The following is a 16,521-nucleotide window of genomic DNA, read 5'->3' as shown; positions in this document are numbered from 1 at the left end:
GAGCCTGGACATAGACTGCAGGAAAGGAAAACTGAAAGACCATGTGTGTCACTTCGAGCTGCAGCAGCATCTCGTATACTTCACTCATCCCAAGAAATAAGGAATTAGCATCACATCTGATGAATTCTGAAACAGAATCATGCCAAACTAGAAAACCAAAAGCCTCATTGTACCTTCGAAATAAGGCTTGGGGAACAGAAATACTTTTCTCATTTACCTTAACTATGATCCTGTCAAGATGGCATACTTCTCAGAGAATGTTTTAAAAGGAAGAACGAGAACTTTGTCTTCCCACTGTGCCATGTGACTCCTCTGGGCACACACGATTCATGCTTTTTTTGTGATTTATTTTTAGAGGAGGACGTTAAAGAATGGAACAACCACGGCCTGCTACTTTGGAACAATTCACACTGACTCATCCCTGCTCCTCGCGGAAATTACAGGTGAGCCGATGAGCGCTTGATTTATGGGCCCATCAGGCAAAGACAGCCAGACCAGGGCTGGTAGCAATTTATATTTGAGCAAAGTACTGCCTTTTACTTGTTAGAACCTTAGCACTGTATTTCTTATGGGTAAATAAGTGTCCTTGATTCTGTATTTGCCATTATTTACTTATTTATGTGCAATGAATTGTTACAATGGTCCTTGAATGTTTAATATTATTATAGCTATTTGATTACCTACTTACGGGTAGTGATTCTAGACTCTTGTTGAAGGATTTTAATTTTGTAGATTGATTTTGCACTTTTTCAGCTGTATCCATTCTAGCTGAGGCAGCACTTATTTTATAACCCATAGACATGGCTTGACCACTCTCTAGACCCTGGGCACTGTGCTAGATGCTGGGAACATGGTGACTCAGACAATGGTCTGTGCCCTTGACAGGCCAGACAGGACACCTACAGGCATTGATTAATAAGTGAGGTACCAGGCATGATGTTGTTACTTGATGGCTGGTATTGTGCAAAGTACTCTAGGTGATTCTCTCAACTCCCCATGAACATTTTCATGAGATGATTATTAATGTCCCTGTGTGACAGATATATGAAGCAATGGCCGAAGAGATTGGGTAATATGCTAAGATTAAAGACACACAACTAATAGGTAGAGCTGAAACCTGATTTTGGCTGTTAGTTCTAATATATGTACCGAGTCGAGTCCTTAGAGGGAGCTCTGGCAGCCTAGTGGATAAGGAGCTGAGCTGCCAGCCCAAAGGTATGCAGTTCAAATATACCTACTGCTCTGCAGGAGAGAGGGATGGTATCCTTCTGTGTGATTTACTGTTGCTAGGGACTCTCTGGAGGGTCACTTATGACTTGGTTTTAAATGAGTGGCACAAAATAACAGTAGAGTGCTTAGAAAGAGCCTTTTTCGTGTCGTGGTGAAGGATTTGACCATTAACGTAAAGGTGGGCAGTTCAAGCCACTCAGTGGCTCTGAAAGAGAAAGACCTAGCAACCCAGTTCTGTTAAGATTACACCTAAGAAAACTGTAGGGAGCAGCTATACCGAGTCACATGGGGTTCCTCTGAACTCAACTCAATGGCACACAACAACAACAGTGTCTGGTGCGTAGCAAGTGCATAGTAGATCCTTGGCCACCTTACTAATATGACCACTTGTTGGCCATGGTGGATATATCATATGCCCAGTGTATGGCATGAAATGGAAATACTGCCATGTTTAGGGGAGGCAAAAATCGTGTGCCTGGGGCATCAGTTATGATTTTAAGGATAGACTTCAAACTGGACTCTGAAGGGAAGATGAATGGAAGGGAAAAGGGGAAGATCTTCTAGACTGAGGAAATGACAAGAACAAAGGTATGGGACAGGAATGCTGACTGTGGGTCCAGCAAACTGGAAGCAGAGTAGTACAACCAAGAATGAGCATTCATTTCATGAGGTGAGAGATGAAGTTGGGTGCACAGGATGGCTCAGACAATGAAGCTTGAACCTGAAGCCAGGAGAATGACATGGTGAAAGTGAGGTTTTAAGGAATGACAAGAGACAGAGAGAGAGTCATGGGGAGACTTTTCATATAACCTAGTGACTCCTAGAGAGGGTGAAGCCAGGCTGCTCCTTGGAGGCAAGGATTCTGAGGCTTCGTCTGACATACATTGGGCATGTTGCAAGGAGGGACCTGTCCTTGGTGAGGGACATCATGCTTGGAAGATTGGAGGGACGGAGAAAGAGAAGGAGATGAGATGGATTGATACAGTGCCTGGAGTAATGGATGTAGCTGTATTAGACAGTAAAGTTGACACAGGATAGAGTAGGTTTTAGGGCTGTTGTACATAGGGTTGCTATGAGTCACAAGCGACTCGATGGCACATAACAACAGTGAACAAAATGTAAAATATAACATTGTTCTTTACAGCTTCCCTTTTAAAACCAGAATAAAATTACTCAAGCTCTTCCAGTGAGAACTAGCGAGTTCTTTAATACTGACAATTGCTATATGACCACTCAAAACTCTCTACAAAGAATGATACTGGCTTTGCTCCAGATAAGAACAGAGGTAGCATCTTTTTTGAGTCCTGGACCAGACACTTTATATGCATTTGTTGTACTGACTTCTCCTTGTTGTTGTTGTTGTCACTGAGTCAGCTGGAACACACAGCAACCTTAAGTACAGCAGGAGGAAATGTTGCCTAGTTCTGCACCATTTTCTACTGTTTTGTTGTAGTCATTGCTGGTAATTTTCTGTCAATGCATCTTATTGAAGGCTTCTCAGTTTTTGTTGGTCCTCTACCAACAATAAAATATACAAGAAGCTGGAGTCAGAAAATCAAAAGGGCCGAACTCGCTCAGCAGTTCTTAAGCTCAAGGAACTGAAGAACAAATTCAAACCTCGAGTTGCTATAATCAAGGATGCTTTAGGCAAATTATTAAACCATCCAGGAAGTATTAAAAGAAGATGGAAAGAATATACTGAGTCACTGTATCAAAATGAATTGGCAGCCTTAGAAGAATTTAATGAAACAACATATGAACAAGAGCCTATGGTGATGAAAGAAGAAGTTGAGGCTGCTTTGAAGGAAATAGCCAAAAACAAGGCCCCAGGAATAGATGGTCTACCAATTGACATATTTCAGCTAACAGATGATGCCCTGGATGTGCTCACCAAGTTGTGCCAAGGAATCTGGAGAACAACCACTTGGCCAAATGACTGGAAGAAATCCCAAAGAAGGGTGACCCAACATAGTGTGGAAACTATAGAACAATATCATTGATTTAACATCCAAGCAAGATTCTACTGAAGATCATCCAAAAATGACTGGAACAGCACATCAGCAGAGAAATGCTAGAAGTCTAGGCTGGGTTTAGAAGGGGTCATGGTACTAGGAACATTGTAGCTAACGTTAGATGGATCTTGGCTGAAACCAGGGAATACCAGAGGAATGTCTATCGGTGTTTCATTGACTATGCAAATGTGTTTGACTGTGTGGATCATAACAAATTGTGGCTGACTTGAGAAGAATGGGAATCCCAGAACACTTGATCATGCTAATGTGAAACCTATACTTGGACCAAGAGGCAGTTGTTAGAACAGAGCAAGGAAACACTGCATGGTTCAAAATTGGGAAGGGCGTACACCAGGCATGTGTCCTGTCTCAATTCCTTATCAACCTGTATTCAGAACAGATTATCCGGGAGGCTGGGCTCTATGAGGAACAATGTGGGGTCAGGATTGGTGGAAAATCTATCGACAATCTGCGATATGCAGATGACACAACCCTGCTTGTTGAAACTGAGGAGGACCTGAAGTGCTTGCTGCAGAGGGTCAAGGACTGCAGCCTTCAATATGGACTGAGGTTCAATGTCAAGAAGACAAAGATTCTCACCACTGGACCAATTGGGAGCATCAGGATGGATAGTGAAGAGATTGACATTGTTCAAAGCTTCAGTTTGCTTGACTCCACAGTCAACACTCTTGGCAACAGCAGCCAGGAAATTAAAAGACATATTGTGATGGGAAAGTCTGCTGTTAGGGACCTCTCCAAAGTACTGAAGAACAACGGTGTCTCTCTGGAGACTAAGGTGCGCCTGATACAGGCCATGGTCTTTGCAACCACTTGTTATGCATCAAAGAGTAGGACAATGACTAGGGAGGATAGAAGGAGATTTGATGCCTTTGAGCTGTGGTGCTGGAGAAGAGTATTGAACGTACCAGGGACTGCTAAGAAAACAAAAAGTTTCCTCCTGGAGAGGGTTAAACCAGGCAGCTCCTTGGAGGCAAGGATTCTGAGGCTTCATCTGACATACTTTGTACATAAGGAGGGACCAGTCCTTTGAGAGGGACATCATGCTTGGGAGGGTGGAGGGACTGTGCACGAGAGGAAGGCCCTCTGTGAGGTGAATTGATTCAGTGACTGAGATAATCAGGATGGGTGTATCAGAGACAGTGCGATTGGCACAGGACAGAGCAGAGTTTAGGGCTGTTTTACATAGCATCGTTATAAGTCACAAGCGACTCGGTGGCACATAACAGCAACTACCAACAATGACGTCTTATATTACCAATTTCTAGAAATTGGTAACATAATCTTGCACATACTAGAGGACACTGAACACATCAAGGTTTGGACCTTACATAAATATGCATGCTGGTTTAAGTAGGAATAAAGTAACATACCTTAAGTTTGCCCAGCACTCAATGCCCATGATTTTATCAGTAGATAAGGGAAAAGAATGTGAAACAGGCCTTGCTAAGGGAGATAGATAGAATAATAGACAAGAGGGAGATGATGAGAATGGATGGGGATGAAGAAAAAGACTGTGTTATGTCAAAGAATAATAAAAATGTTCTTCAGGAACAGAGGATGTCTGCTCCTTTAGCATGAAATGAAAGTAGATGACAACTATTGCTTTAGTAAAGTCATAAACAAACTGGGTAAATGAAAGGAAGAGCTGAATAAACAAAACAAACAAACAAAAAAACAACAACCCCCAAAACACAAAAACCTAACAAGCAAACCCAGCTCAATTATTGTTTTCTGTGTATGGAGTGAGGTGTGGATCTTGGTTGAGTTTTCTGCAGATAGTTTTCCAGTTTTGCCAACACCAGCTGTTGTTATTTGTATACTCTGGGAGCAGACCTGGGAGAGAGAGTAGATTTGCATGATGAATGTTTTTCGGTGCCATTGAGTTGACTCATAAAGATCCTATGAAAAACAGATCTGAACCTTGACCTATCCTGTGTGGTTTGGATGATCTCTGATGCTCACGCCCACTCATTGTGTCAATACACCTCATCAAGGGTTTTTTCTTTCAATAACCATCACCTTTTGAAGCATGATGTCTCTCTCCAAGGATGAGTTCCTTCTGAAAATATACTCAGCTTCACCATCCTTGCTTCTAAGGATCACTATGGTTGTGGTTCCTCCAAGTTGAATTTATTTGTTCTTTTGGCAGACCTTGGGATAGTCAGTCTGGTCATCAACACCACAATTTAAAGGCATCTTTTCTTCTGTCTTCCTTATTGACTGCCCAATTTTCAGATGTATAAGAAACAATAGAAAAGACCATGACTTGGATCAGGTGCACTTTTGTCTTTAAACTGTCAGCCTAGTTCTTTAAAATTTTGGAGAGGTCTGTGGCAGCCTATTCCTCAATGCAGCTAGTCTTGATTTCTTGACTGCTGGTACCATGAGTTTTAATTGTGTATCCAAATAAAATTAAATAATTGACAACTTCAATCCTTTCTCCACCCTCCATGATGTTGTTTGTTAGCCCAGTGATGAGGATTTTTATTTTCTTGATGTTGAGATGTAACCCATATTGCTGGCTATTGTCTTTGATGTCCTGCAGGAAGTCTTTCCAATCCTTATCACTTTCTGCACATAAGGTGTGTCACCTGCATAACCCAAGGTGGTTGAACAGTCTTTCTCCAATTCTGATGCCATATTCTTCTTCATATAGTCCAGTTCCTCAAATTATTTACACTCAGAATACAGATTGGATAGGTATAGAGAAAAGATACAACCCTAAAATACACCTTTTCTGATTTTAAACCATGCAGTATTCTTATTCTGTTCAGACAGTTGCTTCTTGATCTAGGTATAGGTTTCACATTAGCACAATAAAATATTCTAGGATTTTAGTTCTTAATGTTAGCCATTATTTGTTCTAATACACACAATCAAATGCCTTTGCATAATCAGTAAAGCACAAGTAAATGTCTCTCTGATATCCTCTGCTATTGGTGTGAATATTTACCTAACATCAAGAGTGATATCCTTTGTGCCATGACCTTTTCTGAATCCAGCTTAAATTTGTGGCATCTTCCTGCCATGCACTCTTCCAATCATTTTTTTCTTTCTTTTTTTTCCAATCATTTTTTAAATAATCTTCAGCAATATTCTTCATGTATATGATCCTAATGTTAATGTTGATAGTTTCCTCATTTTTTGGACCACTTTTTTGGGGAATGGGGAGAAATATGGATCTATTCCAATCAGTTGGCCAGATTTCTGTCTTCCATATTAGTTGGTAGAGACTGAAGAGCACATCTAGGAATGCATCTGTTTTCTAAAATACCTCAATTGATATTGTTGTTGTTGTTACGTGTCCTTAAGTCGCTTGCAACTCATAGTGACCCTATCTACAAGAGCCTTAAAGCCTGCTCTATCCTGTGCCAACCTGTCTCTGACACACTTATTCTCGCCACCCCAGTCACTGAATCGATTCATCTCATTGAGGGTCTTCCTCTCCTACGCCGTCCCTCCACTCTCCCAAACATGATGTCCCTCTCCAAGGACCTGTCCCTCCTGGAAACATGTCCAAAATATGCCAGACGAAGCTTCAGAATCCTTGACTCCAAGGAGCAACCTGGCTTCACCCTCTCCAGGATGAACTTGTTTGTTCTCATGGCAGTCCATGGTATATTCAACACTCTTCTCCAGCACCACAGCTCAAAGGCATCAATTCTAGTCTATCAATTTTTAACTGATTCTTTTCCATGGACTTACTCCTCAGTACTACTGGCTCGTGATCATGTTCTACTTCCTGAAATGGTTCCGTGTTGATCAATTCCTTTTGTTACAGTGGTTCTGTATTCCTCCTATCTTCTGTTATTGCTTCCTGCATCACTTAAAATTTTGCCCACAGAATCCTTCAATATTGCAACTCAAGGCTCAAATCTGTTTTTCAGTTCTTTCAGCTCAAGAAAATTCTGAGCATATTCTTCCCTTCGGATTTTTGGAACGCCAGTTGCTTGTACATATCATTATAATACTTTGCATTGTCTTTTCAAACTGCCCTTTGAAATCTGTTCAGTGCTTATAGGATTCCTTCCCCTTGTTTGGACTTCTTTTCTTTCCAATGCAAGTTTCTGTGTCTCTTCTGATATCCACTTTGGTCATTTCTTTCTTCCCTGTCATTCTGTCCTTTTGCTTTCTTCATGGATGGGGCGTTTTGATGTCATCCCACAACTAGTCTAGTCATCAATCATTAGTGTTCAATGTTCAATCTATTCTTAAGGTGTTTTTGTGTGTGTTTTTTTTAATTCAGCTGTAATACATTTAAGATCATATTTTGGTTCTTAAAGAATTGTTTTCATTGTCCTCAGTGTCAACTTTAGGTTTCATATTAGTAAATGAGGGTCTGTTCCACAGCCAGTCTGGCTTTGACTGCTGATATTGAGCTTCTCCAATGATTCTTTTCCCAGATATAGTTAATTCCTGTGAAGTCCATCAGGTGAAGTACATGTATATAGTCACTGTTTAAGGTTGGTTTTCTTAAAAAAAATAGTATTGGCAAGGAATAAAGAATTCATTCAAAATTCTTCTTTTGTAATTTCCAGCATCATTTCTAGTCTCCCAGACCATATTTTCAAATTACCGGTCCTTCTTTGTTTCCAGCATTTGCAGTCCAATCATCAATTATTAATGCATCTTGATTTCATGTTCAATAAATATGACTATAAAGAACATTTAGTAGTTAGTATTTGGCAGCTACCACCCATCTAGCAATTTAGTGCCCTGTGGTAACCAGTGTATTGCTGTAATCTTCAAGGTGTTTCAAATACCAGCAAAGTCACCTATGATGGGCAGACTTCTATGGAGCTTCCTAAAACAGACTAGAAAGAAAGGTCTTGAAATTTCTCTCTAAAAATTAACCAATGAAACTCTTAGGAGTCACAACAGAACATTGTCCGACTTGCATGTTTTTAATCCACCCTCAGGAGAGATAAATTATTTGAGGACATGATGTTTGGTGGTGTAAGGGGCCAGAGAGAGCAAGGGAAACCCTTGGCATAATAGCTAAAATATGGGGCTTAAACTTGCTGGCGTCATGAGTATGATACAGGATCAGACAAGGTTCTGTTGTTCACTTCTGAATCCAGCTTAAATTTGTGGCATCTTCCTGCCATGCACTCTGAGCCATAATGTGGCTCAGTGGCACCTAAGAGTAAATTTAGCTATGTTTTGGCTGTGGTTGTTAATTATTCTTAACTATTATGATGATGGGTAATCTTTTAAATTCTGGTTTATGCTTTTAATAAGGATTTTCATTTTTACTTGTTCTTAAAAGACTCAGAAAACTTCCTGTTGTGAAAGTAGTAGTATCATAGATTCCTGTCATGTGTGCTTTGCAGATAAATTTGGGCAACGAGCTTTTGTGGGCAAAGTGTGCATGGATTTGAACAATTCTGTACCAGAATACAAGGAAACCACCGAGGAATCAGTCAAGGAAACTGAAAGGTAAGATGCCCACTTGTCTTTATTAGTTAAAGAGGAAGATAGGAAATCAGTTGTGGGGGAGTCAATGTGGAGGGACCAGGGCTCCTTGCTTCTGTTACTGCTGGGTGTAGAGCTGGCTCACCAGAGATGGTGGAAAATCTGCTGTGGAAAAATCTTAACTTCAAAGAATAGAACTTGATATATTGATCATTATAGTGTTCATTTCCTTTGAGATGGGACTGACTTACAGCTGACTTTCCAGCAAGTTTTCAGAGACTTTAAATCTCAGGGGAGGTGATTGTCCATCTTTCTCTTAAGGAGAAGCTGGTGGATTTGAACCACCTAGGTTGATAGCAAAATGCCCCATGCCAGTCCATCTCATCTCACCAATGCCTAGTATGTCAATATTTATGCGTTCCATTTCTTCCTTAACAATATCTAATTTTCCTACATTCATGGTTCTCACATTCCATGTCCCAATCACCAGTGTCTGCTTACAACTGTTCCTCTTCCTTTGTATTTCCATACTTGAAAACTCAACCTCCTTTGCCATTTCTGTTATCTAAATGTGTTCTGTTGTACATAGGGTTTTCAGAGGCCTGCTATTTCAGAAGTGGATGGCCAATCCTTCTTCCTAGTCTGTCTCAATGTGAATGTTCAGATTTAGAGAAGTATTAGACAGACCAGCAAGTTAAAAGTATATCCCTTATTGCGGAGTTAACTTTAGTGTGTGTTGTCCCTGCCTTTCTTACATGCACCTTTACGCACTTATTTCCTGCTTCACCATCCCACAGGATATCCATCCACTTCTACCCCCTCCCTTCACATCTATCTCCCTTTCACCAGCCCTCCATCTAATAACTTATATATGAAGCTTCCATGGCTTCTGTGATTTCAAACACATCAGCTGATGGTAGTTCCTTATGTTGGGATCAGTGTCTCTGAAGTTTAGTCGCAATATTTATCTGTCAAAGGTGATGCATCCTGCAGACTTGCTGTGTAGATAGGGATGCATCCTATCTCCATACCTTTTCAACCTATATGCAGAACAGATTATCCGGGAGGCTGGGCTCTATGAGAAGAAATGTGGGGTCAAGATTGGTGGACGATTTATCAACAATCTGCGTTATGTGGATGACACAACCCTGCTTGCTGAAACTGAGGAGGACCTGAAGCGCCTGCTGCAGAGTGTCAAGGACTGCAGCCTACAATATGGATTGAGGCTCAATGTCAAGAAGACAAAGATTCTCACCACTGGACCAATTGGCAGCATCAGGATGGATGGTGAAGAGATTGAGATTGTACACAGCTTTAGTTTGCTTGGCTCCATAGTCAACAGTCTTGGCACCAGCAGCCAGGAAATTAAAAGGCGCATTGCCATGGGAATGTCTGTTGTTAGGGACCTCTCCAAAGTGCTGAAGAGCAGTGGTGTCTCTCTGGAGACTAAGGTGCGTCTGATACAGGCCATGGTCTTCGCAATCACCTGTTATGCATCAGAGAGTTGGACAATGACCAAGGAGGATAGAAGGAGAATTGATGCCTTTGAACTGTGGTTCTGGAGAAGAGTATTGAGAATACCATGGATTGCTAGGAAAACAAACGGATTTGTCCTGGAGAAGGTTAAACCGGGTGGCTCCTTGGAGGCAAGGATTCTGAGGCTCCGTCTAACATACTTTGGACATGTGAGGAGAGACCAGTCCTTAGAGAGGGACATCATGCTTGGGAGGGTGGAGGGACGGTGCAGGAGAGGAAGGCCCTCTATGAGGTGGATTGATTCAGTGACTGGGATAATAGGGGAGTGTCAGAGACCGTGCGATTGGCACAGGATAGAGCGGAGTTTAGGGCTGTTGTACATAGGGTCGCTATGAGTTGCAGGCGATTCGACAGCACATAACAACAACAACAACAACAGGTTGATAGCCAACTCCTTATTCACTAGGCCATGTTGTTATTGTGTGCTGTTGAGTCAGAACCAACTCACAGCTGACCTTCCAATGATTTTCAGAGACAGTAAATCTTATAGGAGGAGAGTGCCCATCCTTCTCCCGAGGAGCAGCTGGTGGGCTTGAACTGCATGCCTTTGGAATTGCAGTGTAATTTCTTACCACAAAGCCACCAGAGTTCCCTCACTAGGCCATAGAATCATAAAGATGTGAAGAAGAAATGAAAGCATATGTCCTCACAACTGTATCTCCACATTTATGAGACATGTGCAACAAAACTTAAGAACATATGAAAAGGTAAACATTAAAAAAGCTGCCCACATTCATCAGAAGATAAGGAAAACGTGGGATATACATTAAGCCTCTGTCAAGAGCAGTAGAAAAATTTGGACTTGAGGAGAGGTGATGCTGCATGAAATGATGAATATAGTGACTATTTTCAAATTATACATGTAAACATATTGAAATAGCAAATGTTCTACAGGTCACAATGGAAAAATATTCCAATGGAAATTATGATTGGAATAATAATAAACTATGTATAAATTTTGAAGTGTGCTATATCCACATAATGGACTAACATGTTGCCATGAAGTGTCCTAATCAATGCTATAATAGAGACAAATCTTGGGATTATTCTGCTATGTGAAAGCAGCCAGATACGAAAGGCCTTATGTGATATGATTCCATTTCCAGTAACGTGCTCACCCACTGGACCATCAGGGATCCTAAGAGATGTTTAGAAATGACTAATTAGAGACAGACAGTGGAGTAGAGGCTGCCTGGGGCTTGTTTGTTGTTGTTGCTTTGTTGTTAGGTGCCATTGAGTCGAGTAGGACAAACTTATGAACCACGGATGTGAACCCCATCCTGTCCTGTGCCATTTTCACACTTCCTGACACACAAGAGCCCATTGCAGCAGTTACTGTGTCAGTCCACCTGGTTGAGGGTCTTCTTCTTCACCTACCCTCCACCTTTCCCTCTTTAAGGATTAGAAACAACTATTAAATGCAGAGGGATACAAGGGATCTTACTGGGGTGATGAATAACAATGATTGATCAAGTGAATATATGAATTGTAACTGGAAAATATATTAGAAAAATATGGGTGTGGTTTTAAGGTGTGCGTCCATACACCTATTTTCATGCAACTAAAGTACATATGATGCATAATTCTTTTTACCATCATGAAATATGCACAATTCGCACAAAACACAGCATCTTTGTGTTTTCTAGTTCATGTTTCTCTCGAGAGTTTTTTTTTAAAGAAGTAAATATGTTGATGTAAGTTTGCTTTTAAACTTAATGGGAGACGTAGCCACTTCAGGGGCCCTATAGCCATCACTTAGGGATGGTGCAAATGGCTGATGTGCTTGGCTGCTTTCTCAGAGCTCAGAGGTTTGAGTTGCCCCAGAGACACCTTAGGAGAGGCACAAAAATCTGCTTATGATGATGCAGGCATGGAAAACCCTGTAGAGAGAGTTCTACTCTGACATGGGCTGTGGTGAATTGTAGTCAAGAGTTAAGTAAGGGCAACACATCTCTGTATGTTTGCCACTGACTCTGTAGGTAGAAATACTCAACTCTTCTTCAGTCTCCCTGTGCCTCAGAACTACCTCAGAACTGTTCTTGCTGCCTTACTCCAACATTTGGAATCAACAACATTCTTGGAAAGGAATGATGATACAGAATGAACGAGGTATCTTCCTGTCTGAAAGATTGGGAGTAAAACAGGTGTTTAGGACATCACAGCCCTAGCATCTGTGGCACGTAATGCATCACTGCTTTCGCCAGACAGAACTTTGCCTCTTAGAATGGCTCAAGGGCTATAGGAATACTCAGCTAACAGCCCAGCTGATTTCAGATGATAAAACTGCACTTCTCTCTGATTTTGTACCCCATCTCCCAGACTGCAGTTGAGAAAATAATCACCACTTGTTCGTCTTCAGTAATGGTGGTGAAGCATCTGCAGTGTTAGACACGTTTCCATGGAAATTAGGACATGTAAGAATTGCGTTTTCACCCTTTTGAAATATATTTGAAAATGTCTAGATTATCTAACTTATCGTCTGCTGCTTTCTTTCAGATTTGTGTCAGAAATGCTTCAAAGGAACGTAAGTAAACTTGCTAGCTGCTTCCCTTTGGGTTCCTTTTGCATTAGTTGTAGAATTCCTTACTCATTTGGTTGGCAAAGAAGTAGCTGCCTGGTACCTGGAGCTGTTTTTACAGAGGTCTCATCAACTCAGCTTCGTGAGGTCAGGCCATTTTTGCCTTTCAGTGAAGACTGCTGTATAGCCAAGCCTTTGGGCTTTGTTGTAAACACAATTTTGAAATGAAGAAGGCTGGTTTTGGTTGGCTTAATGAAACAAAAGAGGGAATCATTAACAACGTGGGATGCCCTCTGGGGGATGGATTGACCTAATCCTCCCAATCATGCACTCAATTGCATCAACAGTTGTGGTGATGTCTGATGTCCGAGCCCAGGCAGAGTTTCTTGATCACACACAAGGTCACTAGGAGTTGGTGCTGACTTAGCTGGCATAACAAAACCACAATTAAACAGGTATTGTTCATCTATGTGCAAACACGAAGTTTGCTTTTTTTTCAGCATTTTTGTTGGCTCCAAATCCTTTTGCTTGCATGCAGAGGGGAGATCTAGATTTTAGTCAGCTGATTCAATTTGGCGCAGGCTGCTAAATTCTTGGTTGAGCTAACGGATATACATCTAGTCACAGCCCGAGTTAGGGTCTCTGTCTCAAGGCAGCTTTCTCTTTGGTGGCCCTTCTCCCCCACATCCTGTCCTTTTAATTTCATAGGACAAATTTCTGGGAGGGAAGGAAAACTTCACAGGCAAAGAGAAGCTTGGAGGAAACTAGGAGCTATAGGACCACTGGTTAATTATGTCAGAATTGGCCCTGGTCACTTACTCTTCTCTGTCTCATCTGAAGTCCCGGTAGGACTTCAAAGCTATTAGGCGTTAGCCACCAGCTGCCTCAGCCCATGTACATGTGGCAATAACAGGGTCACATGCACTCAGTCTAGCAGCCATCTTTGCAGTCCCCCAGGGTTGGGGTCTCTTGGAGACAGTGCTGGCTTTGTTCCTAGCCCCAGAAGGTCCACTTGGCTCCACTGAGGAGTCTCTTATAGTCCATTAGACCCTTCCCTTGGTTTCCTATGAAGGTCCTGTTGGAAACCAAAGGGGCCTTTGGGATTTCAGCCTGTCCTTGGGAGACCTAGGTGGAACTTTACAGCTCCTTATCCTCACCACTCTGATGATTCTGACCCCTGACCTCAGGAGGTACCAGTCAGTCAAGGTATCAGCTCATTGCTATTGAGTAACAAATGACTCACAGCTGCCCCCAACCCCTGCCCCCAGTGGATTTTTCAGAGACTGTAACTCACATGGAAGGAGATTGTTCATCTTTCTCCCTTGGAGGAGCCAGTGGATTCAAACTGCCTGTCTCTGGGTTAGCAGCAAAAACCCTTAACCACTAGGCCAACCAGAGCCCTCTAGCCAAGGTGTAGAAAAGAGAACAGGCTTACATTTTTAGTATCCCTAACACTCTCTTTCAAAACATTTCCTGCTTCCCAATTTTAAATGTTCCTAGTGTAGATGATGTAGGTATTTAGTGAGCCTTACTGTGGGTGTGAGGGAAGGGAATGCCTTTCATATACAGTGGACCCTTTTTCCATTGAACTTCATGCTAAGGAATATATACTTGTACATGAACAAGCCTGCTGACTCCATGGCAATGGATTTGGTATCTTTTGTTATCATTTTTTTCCTTTCCATCAAGAGCCATTTTCATAAGCTGAGCATGAATCCTGACTAGCATTTCTACTGCCCCTCCCACCAAATGGAGCCCTGGCATCATCTCTTTGTATGGCATGCCTTTTGTGTGAACTCACGACATCCAGTTTTCTTACCAATCATTCTCTATTATTTCCAGTACTTGAGGGTGAAGCCCATCGTGACACCACGTTTTTCCCTTTCCTGCTCTGAGGCTTTGATGGGGGAACTGGGCAACATCGCCAAGACCAACAATTTACACATTCAGGTGGGTGTTTTTCGTCTGTTGGCACCTCTCTTCTGACCTGAAGGACACAAATCCTGAAACTAACTTCGAAGTCACCCCAGAGTCTAGTTTTGAAGGCCCAGGACAGCTCTGACAAGATAACACCCATTCAGTTCTTGAATTTTGACAATAGGAACTTTAGAGCTTCATTTACATGACTCTTTCTCTCTCCTATGATTATCTCTTGAGAGGTAAAGGCATCTTTACAAGTAACTAAGCAAGACCATTGACAAGAGAGTTGACTTATTCTCTGTAAAATATATTTAAAACATTTCTCTCCTCTTTATTTGATACTTTCTTTTCTTGTTCTACACCTTCATTTTTGGAGAAGCCAGCTATTATTTGTAAAGCAAAAAATAACCTAATTTCCACCTTAAGGGGGGAAAATGCACTTAAAAGCCCCTTTGTTCCACGTTTCTTAATATAAATCAGGAACAAAAAGTATATCTTACTTTGTCATTAAGTTGTTGCAGTTTAAGAATAAAGCACTTTTTAAAGCTTACAGCTGGGTTAAAATTGAGAGCGCCCTGCCCCCATCCAAGCTTAATTACATACTGTACTAAAATGTTTCCTTTTAAGAGTTATTTGATTATCTTATAAGAAAGTCCAAGAGCTGTGGGGAACGTGGCGAAAGGCAATGCAATGATTCTTCACCGTTTCATGTTGACTTGTGGTTTTCAAGGCACGCCACCTTCACTCAGGCAGTCGACATTGTTGTTGAGGCCCACCTGACAAATAGTTGACCCTCCACTTGGTTTACAGGATCTATAAATTCAAACTGCTCCCCCCTTGCTTGACAGCACAATCCCCTGTCCTCTAGGTCTCCAGGCCACTAGATCATCTTTCTGTCCACGAACCCACGTCTGTGATCTGTGAGATACAAATTACTGAGTCTAACTACCCTACCTATTACTTTCTTGGAGAAAAAAATTCAAAGTGGTGATGAATTTTCTGCTTTTGGAAACAAAATGCTTACTGCTGTTTTAGGAACCATTAAGCAAGTCAGAACTGATTTGTAGCTAACCCTTCAATGGGTTTTATGAGGCATAGGAAGAAATAGTTCATATTTCTCCCATGGAGTAGCTGGTGGATTCAAACCATGAACCTTTGGGTTGGAAGTACAACTGCTTACCTCTAAGCCACCAGAGCTCTACAGAATGCTTACATTACTTAAAAAAGAAAAAGAAAATTACATGAAATCTTAATAAAATACCTACAAAAAGAACACACAACACAGTCGATAACTCCTTGCTGGAGAGGTGTGTGTGTGTGTGTATCAGATTTGTTACAATGGCATGAGGCATGCTGGGTCTCTCTTCTTCTGATGATTGTGTATTCTCTGAATGATCTAGAATTTTCTCAAGGATATTTTAAATGATCCACACAGAAGAGACAGGGTACCTCAAATAGTCTCATCATGGAGTGTTTTACTTGTTCTGGGTGTATGTTGGAATTTAGGAAGGTGTTATTGGTAGAATTTGTTTTGAGACACCCCCAACACCCCCCCACACACACACACACACCAATTATGACATTTATGGGATGCTGTCAAGTTGGAACTGACTCTGGTAGGTTAGCAGCTGCTGTAAATTGCAATATAGAAGATTGCTCTTCTTTATTCCACAGAGGGGCTGATGGATTCAAACCACCTGCCTTTGAGTTGGCAACACAACTCTTTACCACTAGGCTACCAGCGATCTCTTTATACTCATAGTGGAGTGTCTTCTAACTTTTTTAATTGGTTTTTATTTAATCATTCATATGAATTGTTTTAGAACCTTGCAATTGATCCATGGCAGTTGTCACACTGTCTCATCAAAA

General features: G+C 41.5%; 1 protein-coding gene across 1 annotated transcript in view; it reads left to right on the top strand.

The window, feature by feature from the left end:
- Nucleotides 1–16,521, top strand: part of GDA (guanine deaminase) — a 108,829-nt gene that overhangs the window by 66,458 nt on the left and 25,850 nt on the right. The window contains exons 4-7 of the mRNA XM_006894384.1: nt 356–443; nt 8,597–8,702; nt 12,711–12,738; nt 14,575–14,682. Of these exons, the coding sequence (XP_006894446.1) occupies nt 356–443; nt 8,597–8,702; nt 12,711–12,738; nt 14,575–14,682 (330 nt within the window). The remainder of the gene's footprint in view (nt 1–355; nt 444–8,596; nt 8,703–12,710; nt 12,739–14,574; nt 14,683–16,521) is intronic.

The sequence above is a fragment of the Elephantulus edwardii genome, unplaced genomic scaffold (genome assembly GCF_000299155.1).
Source record: "Elephantulus edwardii isolate Elephantulus edwardi_28Jun2011 unplaced genomic scaffold, EleEdw1.0 scaffold00141, whole genome shotgun sequence".
Taxonomy (NCBI): domain Eukaryota; kingdom Metazoa; phylum Chordata; class Mammalia; order Macroscelidea; family Macroscelididae; genus Elephantulus; species Elephantulus edwardii.
Note: the sequence above shows the minus strand (reverse complement) of the source record. Positions and strands in the feature narration are given on the sequence as shown.